The sequence below is a fragment of the Vulpes vulpes genome, chromosome 4 (assembly GCF_048418805.1).
Source record: "Vulpes vulpes isolate BD-2025 chromosome 4, VulVul3, whole genome shotgun sequence".
Lineage (NCBI taxonomy): Eukaryota > Metazoa > Chordata > Mammalia > Carnivora > Canidae > Vulpes > Vulpes vulpes.
Window position 1 is genome coordinate 117,204,450 of NC_132783.1, and position 15,915 is coordinate 117,220,364.

At 42.0% G+C, this 15,915-nt stretch overlaps 1 protein-coding gene across 1 annotated transcript; it reads left to right on the forward strand.

Moving 5' to 3' along the window:
- Positions 1-1,893: 1,893 nt before the first annotated feature.
- RBM22 (RNA binding motif protein 22) lies at positions 1,894-14,505 on the forward strand. Its single transcript, XM_026008512.2, has 11 exons — positions 1,894-2,088; positions 2,526-2,579; positions 3,521-3,550; positions 4,155-4,287; positions 5,523-5,623; positions 5,723-5,895; positions 6,738-6,938; positions 8,333-8,497; positions 9,228-9,316; positions 9,526-9,657; positions 10,643-14,505. Exons 1-11 carry the CDS (start codon positions 2,035-2,037, stop codon positions 10,771-10,773), a joined length of 1,263 nt encoding a protein of 420 aa, XP_025864297.1. The 5' UTR covers positions 1,894-2,034; the 3' UTR covers positions 10,774-14,505.
- Positions 14,506-15,915: the final 1,410 nt, after the last annotated feature.

Below are 15,915 nucleotides of genomic sequence, written 5' to 3' on the forward strand. Positions count from 1 at the left end.
ACACTCGTACATTTTTGGTAGGAATACAATCTGGTGCAGCCACTCTGGAAAACAGTTTGGAAGTTCCTCAAAAAGTTGAAAATAGAGCTACCCTACAACCCAGCAATTGCACTACTAGGTATTTACCCCAAAGACACAAATGTAGTGATCCAAAGGGGCACCTGCATCCCGATGTTTATAGCAGCAAAGTCCACAGCAACCAAACTATGGAGAGAGCCCAGATGTCCATTGACAGATGAAAAGATAAGGTGTGGTATACATACGCAATGGAATACTACTCAGTCACCAAAAAATGAAATATTGCCATTTGCAACCATATGGATGGAACGAGAAGATGTTATGCTAAGTGAAATAAGAATTGGAGAAAGAATTATACGATATGTGGAAGTTAAGAAAACAGGATCATAGGGAAAGGGAGAAAAAAAATCAGACATGACGAAATCAGGGAGATGAACCATAAGAGACTCTTAATCATAGGAAACAAAGTGAGGTTTGTAGGGGTGTGGGGGAGGGATGGGGTAACTGGGTGATGGGCATTAAGGAGGGCACGTGATGTGATGAGCACTGGGTGTTATATAAGACTGATGAATCACTGACCGCTACCTCAAAACTAATAACATTTTATGTTAATTAACTGAATTTAAATTTAAAAATAAAAATTCTCAGCAATAGGAAGGAACAAGTTACTGATACATGTAACAATATGGACAAATCTCAAATACAATATTGGAAGAAAAGACGCCAGACTCAAAAAGCTATATAGGATTCCACTCATGATATTCTGGAAACAGCAAAACTACAGGAACAGGACAAATAAGTGGTTGCCAGGACTGTGTTGTGGGGAGAGAGGAATTTACTTGGTCACAAAGAAACTTTTGGGGGTGATGGAACCATTCTCGATTCGTAGTGAATGTATGTAAAAATTCATAACTATATACCAAGGTAAACTTACTGTTCATAAATTATACCCTAAAACTGATTTTTTAAAAAATGTGATGACTTAAACATATTAGGTAGTTTAATAACAGCGTGTTAAAATTATGGACATGGTACAGAAAGCTTGAGTTCATAAAAATATTGGCAATGCAGTAATGAATCATTCAAAAAATGGTGTGACAACAGACGTGTTGATCCAGAAGGCCCTTTTTAATTTCATAAGGTCAGAAAAGAGTACTGTTGTCCTTGGGTCTGTGGTTTCACCATTGGCTACACCACCAGAAGCGCTGGTTACTTAATCTCTCTAAACTCCAGGTTTCCTTTTCTATAAAAGAGGGACAATCACACTTGCCTAGAGGGTAGCGGTTGCCAGATAAAATGCAGGACATCCAGTTAGACTGGACTTCCAGATGCCCGAGTCGTTTTTAGTATGAATATGTCCCAAACATATTTGTTGGCTGTTTATCTGAACTTCAACTTCAACTGGACGTTCTGTGCTTCTGCCGGGTAAAGCCGGCAACCTCACCGAGAAGTCCTTGTGAGAATTAAGATACCGGCACAGCAAGCCGGGGGCCCAGGGTTGGGCATGGTAAGCGCTCCGTGGGAGCTAACGCTGTTCTATTATTTTTTAAATGTTTTATTGGAGTTCAATTTGCCAACATATAGCATAACACCCAGTGCTCATCCCGCGCAGTGCCCCCCCCAGTGCCCATCACCCAGTCACCCCCACCCCACGCCCACCTCCCTTCCCACCACCCCTTGTTCGTTTCCCAGAGTTAGGAGTCTGTTTTAATCCCAGCTCCTCATTCCTTACTTGTTCCTTTATTTTTTTCGCTCAACTTTAAACCAACTGTACTGGTGGCTCTTCTCCCCAGGCAGGGACCAACTCGAAGCAAGCATCACGGTACCACCCACCCGCACTCCCAACCGGTAAGAAATTCCGGGCGACGTCATGACGCACAAGCGCCGCCCCCCAAGGGCGCCCAAGACGCATAAATAAGACGTCAGCGGGCCGGGAGCCAGCCTCGGGGCCTGCCGGGATTGTGGCGGTCCCCTCTCCCAACTCGGAAGCCGCCGCTGCCTCCAGACGCTCTCAAGATGGCGACCTCTCTGGGTTCCAACACCTACAACAGGCAGAACTGGGAGGATGCGGTGAGTATGCTCGCCCGAGGAGGACAGAGAGAGGCGGCGGAGCCAGGCCTCCTTCGGGCAGGCTGGGCCGCGGCTGGCGAGCGGCCGAGGGAATGCCGGGAAGGAGCCAGCGCTGCGGCCTAGCTCGGACGGAGCGGGCGGCTGGAGGGCGGCCCTCCTCCGCCGGCCGGGAGGGACGGGGCTTCGCCGGGTCCGGGACCGGCTCGCTCCCCATCCTCGCCCTCTCCACTCATTTCGAGCTGGTCTCTTCTCGCGCCGCCTGCCGGAAGTGCAGACAGCGCCCCCTCCCGCGGCGGGGCCCGCGCTGGACCTCGGGTTCCTGCCCTACCCTGACCCCCGCCCCGCTCCTCGCCTCCCCTCCCCCGTGCCCACGAGTGTGGCTGAGACGCCAGGGTCTTCGGGGCCTGGCTCTCAACCACATTTCCCATTTTCACCAGGACTTCCCCATTCTGTGCCAGACGTGTCTAGGAGAAAACCCATATATCCGAATGGTGAGTGATCGCACGTGAAACGGGAGTTCTCAGGTTCTGTCAGTGTTATGTATTGGCTCGCTGTCCAGTGAAATGCTTCTCTTAGCTACGCCAAAACAGTGCGTTGCTCCTGTGCTGACCCAGCCCAAGCGTAGGACGGTTTGCAAAGGACTGTCGTGCTTATTATTCTGCCCCTGGAACTCAGCAGCAGCCCTGAGATGTCGGAGTCCTACTAGAACAGCTAATATTTGTTGAGCATTACCTAGCAGTTAGGTCTGTTAACCAGAGGCAGAGACAGCTCTGTCTCTTCAATATGGCAAGTAAGGAGTAGACCTTGGATTTAAATTCAGATACGCTGACTCCAGGAACCTTAGCAAGGTAGGAGGAGAACCAGGACTAGATAGTAGGTGTCCTGACTCCTAACCAAGTGCCTTTAGTCTCTTTAGTGTAAGGTAACCACATCTTTATAGATGAGGGGAAAATAATCAGTAATTAACATCTAATGATTAGCATAGGGCTGTGTTGTGATGGATCCCAGAGATCTTAATTGACCCTATACAGAGTATCTGCACAGGATGAGTCTATAGTAGTTACCTCTGACTAACCGTTGTACAACGGGATGGCCATAGCTACGTCCTCCGTGATTTGGGGACTGTGGAAACTGTTAGGAATTTTAATTCTTCAGGAGAGAACTTGGGAGCCAGAAATGAGCCTAATAATTGTGGCAGTGGAAAGATACACATTTACCTGGTATTAGGTCCATAATATTCTTAGGAGATTATAATTCACAGTAGCTGGTTACAGTATATCTCCTCTCTGCCACCTCCAGTTGGCGGTCCCCCCACCTCGTTAGGATGCCAGGGATCTCCGGACACATTTCTTGGGGGTTATCTTTGGCGAAGGAGCAGACGTCTAGTTTTTATCTTTCTGTAACTTGCTCTTTTCTGTTTTTTCTGTTTCAGACCAAAGAAAAGTATGGGAAAGAATGTAAAGTAAGTGTGTCTGTTAAAGAGTAATGATTTAATTTCATTTTCCAACTTGCTGGGCTTTGAGGTTCTCCAATAAAAGTCAGCGCTACACAGACTGTCATATATCATTTATATACTCATTGACTGTTAACTGTGTAGTGTGAGAGATAAGAAAGTGAGCTCTGTAATGTAAAGATTCTTAACCTAGTGTTTGTGGATGGACGTCGAACCCTCTTGAGATGATAGACTGAGTGTTGTCTGACAATCCACATAAGGATTTTAACAGAGGAAGGTCATATCTGTCACAAGATTCTTAAAGGAGTATATGGTAACTCCTCATTGCCCCCCAAAAAGATGAATGGTCATATTAGTGGTGGTTATCTCTAGTGTGGGGAGGACTTTGAATATTTCATTTCTGTACTATGTGAATTTTTTTAACTCTTGGGGAAGGGTGTTATAAATGGGATTGAAACACCAGATGGTGTTTAGACTACTTGATCACTAAGATCTTTTTTAAACCCTACATTCAAGGATCTTTTCTTTCAGCCTCTCATTGTTATAAAATCTCTTAGTCTTATTGTCCAGATCAGCACTATTAACACTGTGTGGCTCTTACTTTGTTTTCCAGATCTGTGCCAGGCCATTCACAGTGTTTCGCTGGTGCCCCGGGGTCCGCATGCGTTTCAAGAAAACTGAAGTGTGCCAAACCTGTAGTAAATTGAAGAATGTCTGTCAGACCTGCCTTTTGGACCTTGAGTACGGTATGTTTGCCCTGTCTCAGAGATCTGAAAGCATGCAGATGCAGGTGCTGTGGATGACAGATCAGTCTTTTTGTTTCCTATTTATCACCCCATCTCTGCTCTGACCCCACTTTGGAGTGCCCACTCTGCTCTCCTTTTCCTAGAAGAGGAGAATCATACTAGGCCATTCTAGAGCCCTTCTGAACAACAGGAGGAGCTTAAGGAAATGTTGGGAATTCATCAGAACTGACCCAATACTCTCTCGTTTACATGCCTATAGCCAAAGTGAAGTAAAGGCACTGTTCATATAATAGGTAATTTCTTTTTCCTTGGGCTTCTTTCAAGATCCAAAGCTCTTTCCCACAATCCCTTACCAGAAACATAGCCAACTGTGTTAGGTTTTTGTCTCAACTGTGTTTTTAGGACTGATATATAACTGCTACTACTTAAGAGTAACTCCTTTTGAGGGTGATCTTTTTTATTTTTTTAACTACAGGTGACATTTTGTTCATGAGAAAAATACTTTTTTTTTTTTTTTAATTTTTTATGATAGAGAGAGAGAGAGAGAGGCAGAGACATAGGCAGAGGGAGAAGCAGGCTCCATGCACTGGGAGCCCGACATGGGATTCGATCCCGGGTCTCCAGGATCGCGCCCTGGGCCAAAGGCAGGCGCTAAACCGCTGCGCCACCCAGGGATCCCGAGAAAAATACTTTTTCAACAAGAGTTTCTACTATACAATAAAAGGGAAAATATGAATTTATATATATGTTAAGGTCAAAAAGATTGTTGATTGGAGTCCTGATCACATATTATGTAATATTATTTATATGTTTGTTAAAAGAAGTGTTCTGGTTCTGGAATACAGTGATTCATACATGCCTGTGACTATCCAGAGAATCTGTAAGACCTCTAAAAATAATCTACTTTTTACATTTATTTTAAATCTGTTCTAATAAAACCTAGGTACTTTATTAATTACAGGTCGAGTCTGACTGTAAGCACATGTTGTTCATCTAAAATATGTTCTAAAACACTGATTTCAAATTTCATGACAGCTCAAGAATTTGGACAGTTTCATAGAACTCTCTATGGTAATTTTGATCTGATGGTAATGAAAATTTTGAAGAAAAATAAAGCCTCCAATACCTAGGAAGCTAAAGAAGGGAATAATGATGTTGTATTCCATGTGCAGGTTCAGTATGGATTTGTTTTAAAATGTATCTTGAGGGTTTTTTCCTCTTTTCTTTTGGACTAGGCCTGCCCATCCAGGTTCGTGATGCAGGATTGTCTTTTAAGGATGACATGCCAAAGTCAGATGTCAACAAAGAGTACTACACGCAGAATATGGAGAGAGAAGTATGCTGCCACTTTCTTGATGTAATTTTATTTTTGGTAGAATCCTAGTGGATTGACAGTCTACATAATTTATCTTTTGAACTTGTCATCCCTCTGTAGATTTCTAACTCTGATGGAACACGACCAGTTGGCATGTTGGGGAAAGCTACATCCACCAGTGACATGCTGCTCAAGCTGGCCCGGACCACACCCTACTACAAGAGGAATCGACCCCACATTTGCTCCTTCTGGGTAAAAGGAGAATGTAAGAGAGGAGAGGAATGTCCATACAGGCAAGAGCTGAATTGCATTTTCATTATTAGCTTTCAGATAATTAGTCATCTAAGAAATGGAAGCTAGCTTAAACTATTTCTGCTTCAAAATCTACAAGTTTATACAACTAGTGAGGTATATTTCATGTCTTAGGGCTATTACATTTAGAAGACCTTGTTTAAATTGTTGTTCTTACTTGTAACGGGACTTTTAATTGTAACCAGGCCTTGGGAAACTAAGTTTGTTATGCCATATAATATAGATATTGACTCTAGAAGTTTCCACCTGAGAGGTAAGTCATCACTATCATGGTATAACTAGCTTGAATCTCAGTGTATAGTTGAAGTCCAGTAAAGGCCAGACCCCTAAAGGGTGTATGAGTATGTTTTAATCAAGACTGCCAAGCATCTGGATTAGGAGTTCTTGACTTGGGGTTGGTTGACTCCACACCCACGGGGGGCGGGGGGCTTTTTTTCTGGGGCTGGTTTCTAGCTTTAATGAGACTCTCAGTGTAATGCAAGACCTCAGATACATTAAGAACCATTGACCCAGAGAAGGGTACCCATGTTTTTGGTTACTTTTTGTTTTAGAGCGGATTGTGCAAAAAGTATACTCTGGTAGGGAAACACTGTTACTCTGGATGGCCATTATTTAAATGGCTTTTAGGAGGCTGGCAAGTCTTTGTGTGATTATAGTGAATCCTTTGGTATTAGCTCTGTCATGATAATATGTTTTGGTAGGGTGGTGATTTCTAGTTCAAAAGGCATTTCTGAGCCTGTATATATATAGCTACTGTTGGCTGATACCTGTAAATTATCTTCCTTTGTTGCACCTTCATATGCTGTTCTTTCTTGAACCATAGACATGAAAAACCAACAGATCCAGATGACCCCCTTGCTGATCAGAACATTAAAGACCGGTATTATGGTATCAATGACCCTGTGGCAGATAAGCTTCTAAAGCGAGCTTCCACAATGCCTCGTCTGGACCCGCCAGAGGACAAGACTATCACCACACTATATGTTGGTGGTCTGGGCGATACTATTACTGAGACCGATCTAAGGTTTGTAAAATTTTATGAGCTCTTTCTGCTTTTAACTGTCCGGGAATACTTTCTTGGCAAAAACACAGGCAAGCATGATAATTCTGTGTAAAAAACATTTTTCTTTAGCCACTCTGAAGTTAGTATCATGCTGACTAGAATTTTTATAAAATTGTCCTTTCCAGTGCCAGAGTAATGTTCATCAACAGTGGTTGCTTGGTCCTTGCATATGATAGTAATTACATGAGATTCTTCTTCTTCTTCTTCTTTTTTTTTTTGTGTGTGTGTGTTTTTTTAGTGAGAGCGTACACAGCGGGGAGCAAGGAGATGCAAGGCAGAGAGGGAGAGAGAAAATCTTAAACAGGCTCCATGCTGAGCATGGAGCCAACATAGGGCTTAATCTCATAACCCTGAGATCGTGACCTGAGCCTAAATCAAGAGTTGGATGCTTAAGTGGGCATCCCAGGTATCCCTTGGTGAAATTCTATTTGATCTAGTAGCTAATTAGAATTTTTAAAATAAGGCATAGGGATCCCTGGGTGGCGCAGCGGTTTGGCGCCTGCCTTTGGCCCAGGGCGCGATCCTGGAGACCCGGGATCGAATCCCACATCAGGCTCCCGGTTCATGGAGCCTGCTTCTCCCTCCGCCTGTGTCTCTGCCTCTCTCTCTCTCTCTCTGTGACTATCATAAATAAATAAAAAATTAAAAAAAAAAATAAAAAATAAAATAAGGCATATATCTCAGTATGATTATGTCAGAGAGAGAGAACTTGGCAATTATAAAACATGTTTTAAATTGTTGGCTTTTTAAAGAGATTTGTATTTGGTGTTATTTGTATTATTCTTGGCTCGTATTTTGCTTGGCTAGATGAGACATCTGGACAAATAGTGATAGGAATTACCTCTTGCAAAGAGAGAAAATGAAGAATCTCCTATACATACGTGTATAACATGTCCTTGGTAGCCTTCTCCATTAAATCTGGTCTAAGTGAGCTAGACTGGCAGACGTTTCCCTGCTCCTCCTCCTCCTCCTCCCTTTTGCCATCATTGTCATTGTCGTTTTGCAACCTTAATTTTTTTTTTTAATGTTCTTGGTTCATGGGCCAAGGGGGGCTGTGGTTTGCCAGACCCTTATGTAGGGTTTAGGGTCCCAAAGGAACCTCCTGGAGCTCCCTTTTCTCCATGAGAAAAACCTCTGACATGTTTGTAAACCATTATTTACTCATTTTTCTTAATCTCCGTAAGTAGCACCCACGATATGGCAGGATATTGGAGGGACTAACCTGCAGATGATTAGACACGTAACCATGGGGCCCCCTGCCTTGTAAATCAGTGGAAAAGTGAATAATCATCCATTGCAACCTCCTGGGAGAGTATCCCTAACTCTCCTGTTTCTCTGCCTTTTTACCCCTTCAGAAATCACTTCTACCAGTTTGGAGAAATCCGGACGATCACTGTTGTGCAAAGACAGCAGTGTGCGTTCATCCAGTTTGCCACAAGGCAGGCTGCAGAGGTGGCTGCGGAGAAGTCCTTTAATAAGTTGATTGTCAATGGCCGTAGACTCAACGTGAAATGGGGAAGGTGAGAATTAGACTATTTTAAAATATCTTTACTGAGGTTTTTAAGAATGTGTTCCATTATCTGGGGACTAGTATGTTTTTGGTGAACAGGTTTAAGCCAGTAGGACCATTAAGAAGAGTATTTCATTTTCTAACACTTCAGTCCTGTGGACTTTGGGAGGATCCTACTTGGAAAGTTTATTCAGGATTTTGATGTGGTAATCTACTCCTTTGAAGGTTTGTGTTTTTTGTGACTAGGTATTGTAGGCCAAGTGTGATACCGGGGTATAAAAGTGGATTTGATGCCTTAGACCTAGATTCGGCCTTCTAGAGGTTATCCAATGGAGAAGAATAGGTTATTTAAGTTTGAAAGTGATGATTGCGTAAGAGACTCAGGTTGAAATGCCCTGAAGGTTCAAAGGGAGAACATGTTTCCAGCAGGAAGGAAATCACTGAGAACAGCAGCACCCCTGACCATGCTTCTAGTGTGCCAAGTAATTAGCGCTATGCCAAACAACACAGAGGTAGCTTCTCATCTGTACAACATTTCCAGCAGATTTTGGATCTAGGTCTTTATGGCTTCAAAACATTTGCTTTTATCCACTCTGCACTGTGGCATTTATGGGGAAGGAGTGTTTGCCAAAGAGGAGGCAAGGAGCAAAGGATCTCCGCTTCCCTAAGAAATATGAGAAGCAGAGGTATGAGACAAGGTGGGACCAAGTGTTGATGTCGTATGTGTCTGTGTCTTCTAGGTCCCAAGCAGCCAGAGGAAAAGAAAAAGAGAAGGATGGGACCACAGACTCTGGGATCAAGCTAGAGCCCGTTCCGGGACTGCCAGGAGGTGAATGCAGACTTTCTGCCTACCCAGTAGCCTGCTGACATGGGATGCTCACACTGCCCTGATGTTCCTCAGTATGAAGGGAGACCAGCTGGGTCTCTGGTTCCTGCAGCAGCCTTTCTCTCCCAGCAGGAGCCCAGGACTAACAGGAGGTAGAAACAGTGTTGCACAGTTGTCTCCCCTCTAACTGTTGGCTGTTTTCTATTCTCCAGCTCTTCCTCCTCCTCCTGCAGCAGAAGAAGAAGCCTCTGCCAACTACTTCAACCTGCCCCCGAGTGGTCCTCCAGCTGTGGTGAACATTGCACTGCCACCTCCCCCTGGTATTGCCCCACCCCCACCCCCAGGTAACGTGCATCTTCCTTCTCAGTAAATAGGTCTAACTTAGCCCAGAAAAATCCTTGTGAGAGTCCTGTCTTCACACCTCATTATCGTGTCTAAATCCTTTGAGTTTGCCCCATAGAAGTATGCAAGTAAACCTGATTTGTTAGGATCCCTGATCTGTGATTTTTTTTTTTTCCTGGCCTGCCAAGGTTATGTGTACTCAGAATGAGAGTTACTATATTATAGTGATCTATATCATCAGTTTGTTCCCTGTTCTGAACTGAATCCTAAATGATGTCTTAAAGTGTCATTGCTTTAGGATATAAGATACAGGGTTTGTGCCAGGATGTAAATTTACTAAGAAAATCTTGTTCCAAAAATGTATCACATGAACTAAACAGTGTGCTTGGTTTCGTAATTAAGTTAAATTTTGGCTCAAGTTATATTTGTCTTTATCTTTGGGGGCAAGTAGGGGGCAGTAATAAACAGTTCGGGGATCAGCACAGTGTATCATGCTGCTCTAGAAGCTGTCCGTGACAATGTGAAGAGTGTAGGTAAATGACAAATAGCTAGTTCTCCTGTGGCAGAGTCCTCATCCTCTCTAACCAAGTCCTGGTTTCTGAACACACTCCATTCTAGTATAAAGCATTGATATTGGTGGTGACAGGGTCTTGCCTCAGAGTGATTTCTTCCCCCTCCCAAATCCTGATTGAATCCTGTCCAGTAGGCATGGTGTGTTCCATAAACACCAGAGGCTCAGATGACACACTATTGGATACCTTGAGTCCTGTGTGAGGACTTGTAGTCTGGTGTGAGGGGACAGGTTTCTCAAACCAAGGAAGTACTACAGGTAGATGTTCCTAAGCAAGTCTGGGAACTGATGTTTTTTTGAAGTCCCTTCTCATTTTGATGCATGTGTAGGTGCTTTTAACCATAGAAAGACTCAGAAGTTTGAAAGGTTGTCAAGGAAAGTGCAAGCCTAACAAATTTGTCCTCTCCCATCTGCAGGTTTTGGGCCACACATGTTCCACCCAATGGGACCACCCCCTCCTTTCATGAGGGCTCCAGGACCAATCCACTATCCTTCTCAGGACCCTCAGAGGATGGGAGCTCATGCTGGGAAACACAGCAGTCCCTAGCACATTATCACCACTCCAGGGCTTTACAGAAGAAAGGGCGCTTCAGAATCCCAGTACATGAATCTTGGAATAAATATATTTTTCCTTCCTTTGTAGTTTCCATGGTAGCTGAATGTGTTCAGATGTGGGCAGTCGGAGAAGGATAGCCATGCTTTCCTACACGTATTCCAAGGATTGATGGACCTCAAATAAGCTGCCATTAACACATCTGGTTACTACTCTAACATACTAATAAAACTTATCGCCTGTTCTCCTTACTTCTCTGGTGAACAAGCAACCGGGTGAATTGGAATGTCTAACTGAGTTACCATCCCAATTATATGTTCATTTTGTATCTTTTTTTGGGGGGGGGGGGGATTGACCTGCAGTAAAATCTTTTTGACCATTTTTATGTCCATTGGGTATTTTTCCTTTTTATCATCTGAAAAAAGATTACTAGTACTAATCATTGTAGTGGCATGAGTGTGATTTAACACTTCAGAAGTCACATTCTCAAAAAGAGACAAGTAGAAGCCAGCACCCAGCACAGCCCAGATCTTTTCTTACCTCTCCTTTCCTCATTTATTACTAAAGGAATCTGGCGGATAGCTTTCTCTCTCTGCGCTACCAAAACAAGGCAAAAACAAAAAATGCTTTTTATTCCTGTCAATTGGATGGAAACACAAATGTCATGGAGCTGTGTATCATTGAAGGAATCTGGTGTCTGGGATGAAATTCTTTTTAAAGAGCTTCCTGTAAAACACGTGAACAAACTGTGAGACGAAAGGCACGGGCGCGTGTTGGAAGACTTGTGACCTGCAGCTGGGACTGTCACCTCCAGCATTCACCTTCATGTGTCTTCAGCCCCCGCTTCTGGGCAAGGGACTCTGTTTGGTCTTAGAATGTTTGGATATAACTGAATTGTAGTTGGTAAAAATAATTTGATGTTGTGTTGTGTTTTTTGTTTTTAAAAAATTAAAACGGGTCAATTTTCCAAACCTTGTCATAGGCTTATTTCTAGATTTTTGTTTTCTGTATCCTTTGGTAGCTCACCTGGAGGTCAGTAGAAGTTAGAAACCAGTACATTTTTGGCTTTAGGCTATTTTGATTTTTATCTCTGTATCCATTCTACAATGGGAAGAAAGCCCAGGCCTTTTTATTAAGTACTTATGGTTGTGAGGCTGAAATAAGATAATGCACAGAGGGCACTCAATGCAGAGCCTGCCATGTGGTGGTTGATAAGTTGTAACTTTAAAAAGTCATTGCCATACTATACAAGTCATTTTAAAGGGAAACAAGCAAAAGTTATCTAAAAATCAACTTTTCCTGAAGCCAATTCCGTGTCATGTACCTTAAATTATATATTTATGGGATGGACATAACTCATATAACCATTTTTAGCCTCTCTAGAGAACTTTTCTTTTCTCTAGAGCACTTCATCTTGAGCATCTTTTTGTTTTGTTTTTTGAGGGTGTTTTTTTTTTTTTTAAGATCTAAAAGTTAATTTAGAAGGACTTAGAAATTTTGATTCAATTTCTAGTAGTACCAAATGTGAACTAATGAGGTTACTTCCAAGTGTTTTGACACCATTTTGGGTAGGGTTGGGTTTGTTTTTGGCATACTTTTCAGTATGTAAAAGATTTTTAGCCAATTTGTGAATAAGATGTGGATAACATGTAATGTTTTAATAATTGCCAAGTTTGATTATACCTGTACATGTATACATATACATATGTAAATATGACTCCAATTGTATATTCTTGCCTTTTTGAGAAGGAGGAGATTCTAAATTTTGTGCACTGCCTGGCTATGGATATTTATTTTTTGAAAAGCATAATATGCCAGCATAAATTGAAGTATAAAAACTGCTCAATCTTTCTTGAGTGAATCAAAATTAAGAGCAATTAGATTCTGACAAAAACTCTGGTACTTAACCAACTCCATTTCCTTTTCCTCCAGGGCACACAGCTGGGGGCACACTTGGTGAAAAGTAACCTTTGCATTCCCAGACCAGGTCTGTAAAAACCTCTCCCTTAATCCTCTGAGTTCTTTCCCCATCTCGCTAATATCCCTCCCATGGAAGGAGGAAGATGGCAGGAAGATGGAAGGAGCCTGGGTTCTCTTCACTGCTCTGAATAGAGCACTGTGATGGGAGGAATTTTTGTTGGAGTAAGCTACTGAGACCTGGGGGTTTATCTGTTACAGCAGCTAGTGTTACTTATAACAGAGATGTCGTTGACTCTTGTCACACAAAAAAGAGAAACCCCAGTTTTATTTATACCGAGTCATGGTTTAAATGGACTCTGGAGCCAGGTTACTGTGTTCAGTCCTCCCTTCAGCACCTCCCAGCGTTGTGCCCTTGGGCACATTACTTAACCTCTGTTTACTTGTCCTATTGCCTCACCTCCTAACCCTTCTCACTGCCTATAGTATTTTGAGGTCCTCTCATGGAGAAGGCCCAGAAAGTACAACATCATGACAACTGAACTGCTTATAGGACAAGGAGTGATGTAACATGTTTTAGAAGCCAAGTCAGTGAACCACTGTATCCTGAAATAAATGGAAGTGAAAGAGGAGTCTAGGATGACCCCCCAGTCTCTTGTTTGGTCAAATGGTGGAAGGATGCCTTTTTCTGACAGAAAGATGGGTAGGGGAAGAGAGTGAGATTGGGAAGTAAGAATAAGAAAATGATCCAATGTGGATTTTGGTAAGTTTAAGTTACCTAGGAGACCGGTGGCAATCCCCAGCCTAAAGGGAATTGGAGCTTAAGAAAGATCAAGATTTGGGCGTTGGTGATGAAGTAGCATTTGATGCTCTGGGTGTGGAGTGAAATCCTGCAGGATAGGGATTTAGAACATTAGTTCTTAAACCTCAGTAGATAAGTTCCTTCAGTGGATCTAAGTAAGTTGGTGAGGCAGACAACCCTCTGAGAAAGACTGGTATAGGATGAAATGGCTTTCTAAGATTAGAATAAGTTCTTCTCCCCCCAGAGTTCCTCTAGTCTTTGTATTCTCCCTAACATTTTTATTATAAAAATTTTCTAACCTACAGGAAGTTTGAATGAATTTTACTGTGAGCAGTCATATATCCACTAACTAGATCCACAATTAACATTTGGCCATATTTGCTTCATCACATATCTGTATTCCTTTATGCATCTGTCAATCTTTTTTATGCATTTCAGAGTAAATTGAAGACATCGGTATACTTCTCCTTGAAGCACTTAAGCATTTATATAATTAGCCAGAGTTCAGTATTTGTAGCTTTTCTAGGTAGAATTTACATAGATTGTAATGCACAGATCTTGAGTATGCTATTCAAGAATTTTGATGAGGTGTCCATCTTATGTGACTCAAATCCCTGTCAAGATGTAGAACATTACCATCATTCCAGAAAAATTCCCCCTGTCAATACCCACCCCCCCCACCCCCAATCTCCAGAGGCAACTACTGTTCTGATTTTTTCACTGTAGATTAGTTTTATTTATTTTAAAACTTTATATAAATGGAACCATGCATTGTAAACTCTGTACTTGGCTTCTTCCCAACAACATGATGTTTTGAAGGATCATCCATGATGTTGTGTATGAATCCTTTTTATTGTTGAGTAGCATTCCACTGTATGATATTACCATCACTTACCTATCAACTTTTTGCTATCATGAATTAATGCTGCTATGGACATCCTTGTACACATTTTTTTTTGCGAATATATGTTTTTATTTCTCTTGAATAAATAGAGTGAAATCCTGGATCATAGGGCTGATGATGCCTGTTTAGTTTTAAAAGAAATTGTTAGGTGTTTTCCCAAAGTGGTAGAACCATTTTATGTTCCCACCAACAAGAGTTCCAGTTGCTCTACAACATCACCAAAATTTGATGTAAAAACTCTTTTGACTGTTAGCCATTCTGGTGGGTGTATCATAGTATTTCATTGTGGTTTCAATTTGCATATCCATTTTGACAAAGAAGTTGAGTACCTTTTCAAGTAGTTATTGGTCATTTATATCTCTTCTTTTGTGAAATATCTGTTCAAGAATTTAGGCCATTTTTTGGCTGCCTTTTTATTTATAGAATATACATAGATCTATATATTTTTTAGATATTAGTCCTCTGTCATGTTTGCAAATACTTAATCCAAGTCTGCCTATTTCCTAATGTGCAGATAATGAGCAGAGAGTTCTCATTTAATGAAGTCCAATTTATTGTCTGGCATACCAAAATTTGTATCAGTTTGCCAAGGCTGCTGTAACAAGGTATCGTAAACTGGGTGGCTTAACCAACAAATTTAGTGTCTCACCTTTCTGGAGGTTAGGCATCCAAGATCAAGGTGTTGGTAGTGTTGATTCTATTTAAGGCTGTGAGAATATGTTCCAGGGCCCTCTCCTAGCTTCTGGTGTTTGCTGTCAAGCTTTGGCATTCTGTGACTTACAGAAATATCATCCCTGTATCTCCCTCATTTTCACATGGTGTTCCCCCTGTGTATATATCTGTTTTCAAATTTCCCCTTTTATTTTATTTTTTTTAAAGATTTTATTCATTTATTGGAGAGAGAGTGAAAAAGCAACAGAGAGCTCAAGCAGGGAGAAGAAGGAGAGGCAGTCCCCCCACTGAGCAGGGAGCCTGACATGGGGCTTGATCCCAGGATCCTGAAATCATGACCTGAGCCAAAGGCAGACATTTAACTGACTGAGCCACCCAGGTGCCTCAAATTTCCCCTTTTGTATCAGGACACTGGTTGGATTCAAGCCCACCTCAATGACTTCATTTCTTGTTTGTTGAAAAGGTTTTCTTTTCCTTTGTTAGGTCTTTTGCATTTCTATGTTCATTTTAAAATCAGTTTGTCAATTTCTACAAAAACAGGATTTTTTTAAAAAGATTTATTAGAGAGAGAGAGAAGCAGACTCTCTGCTGAGCAAGAAGCCTAATGTGGGGCTTGATCCCAGGACCTGGAGATCATGACCTGAGCCAAAGGCAGATGCTTAACTGCTTAACTGTCTGAGCCACCCAGGTGCCCCAACATAGGATTTTTAAATGTCAGAACATCCTTGCACCCCACTTAGTCATAATATCTTTCTTTTTTTTAATATTTTATTTATTTATTCATGAAAGACATAGAGAAAGTCAGAGACACAGATAGAGGGAGAAGCAGGTTCTTGCAGGG

What these genes read in the sequence shown, in the direction of transcription:
- RBM22 (XM_026008512.2), top strand. Translation starts at nt 2,035, where the DNA reads ATGGCGACCTCTCTGGGTTCCAACACCTACAACAGGCAGAACTGGGAG. An exon ending in AAAACCCATATATCCGAATG is followed by an intron (nt 2,580 to 3,520) that starts GTGAGTGATCGC and finishes TTTCTGTTTCAG; the next exon opens with ACCAAAGAAAAGTATGGGAA. An exon ending in CCTTTTGGACCTTGAGTACG is followed by an intron (nt 4,288 to 5,522) that starts GTATGTTTGCCC and finishes CTTTTGGACTAG; the next exon opens with GCCTGCCCATCCAGGTTCGT.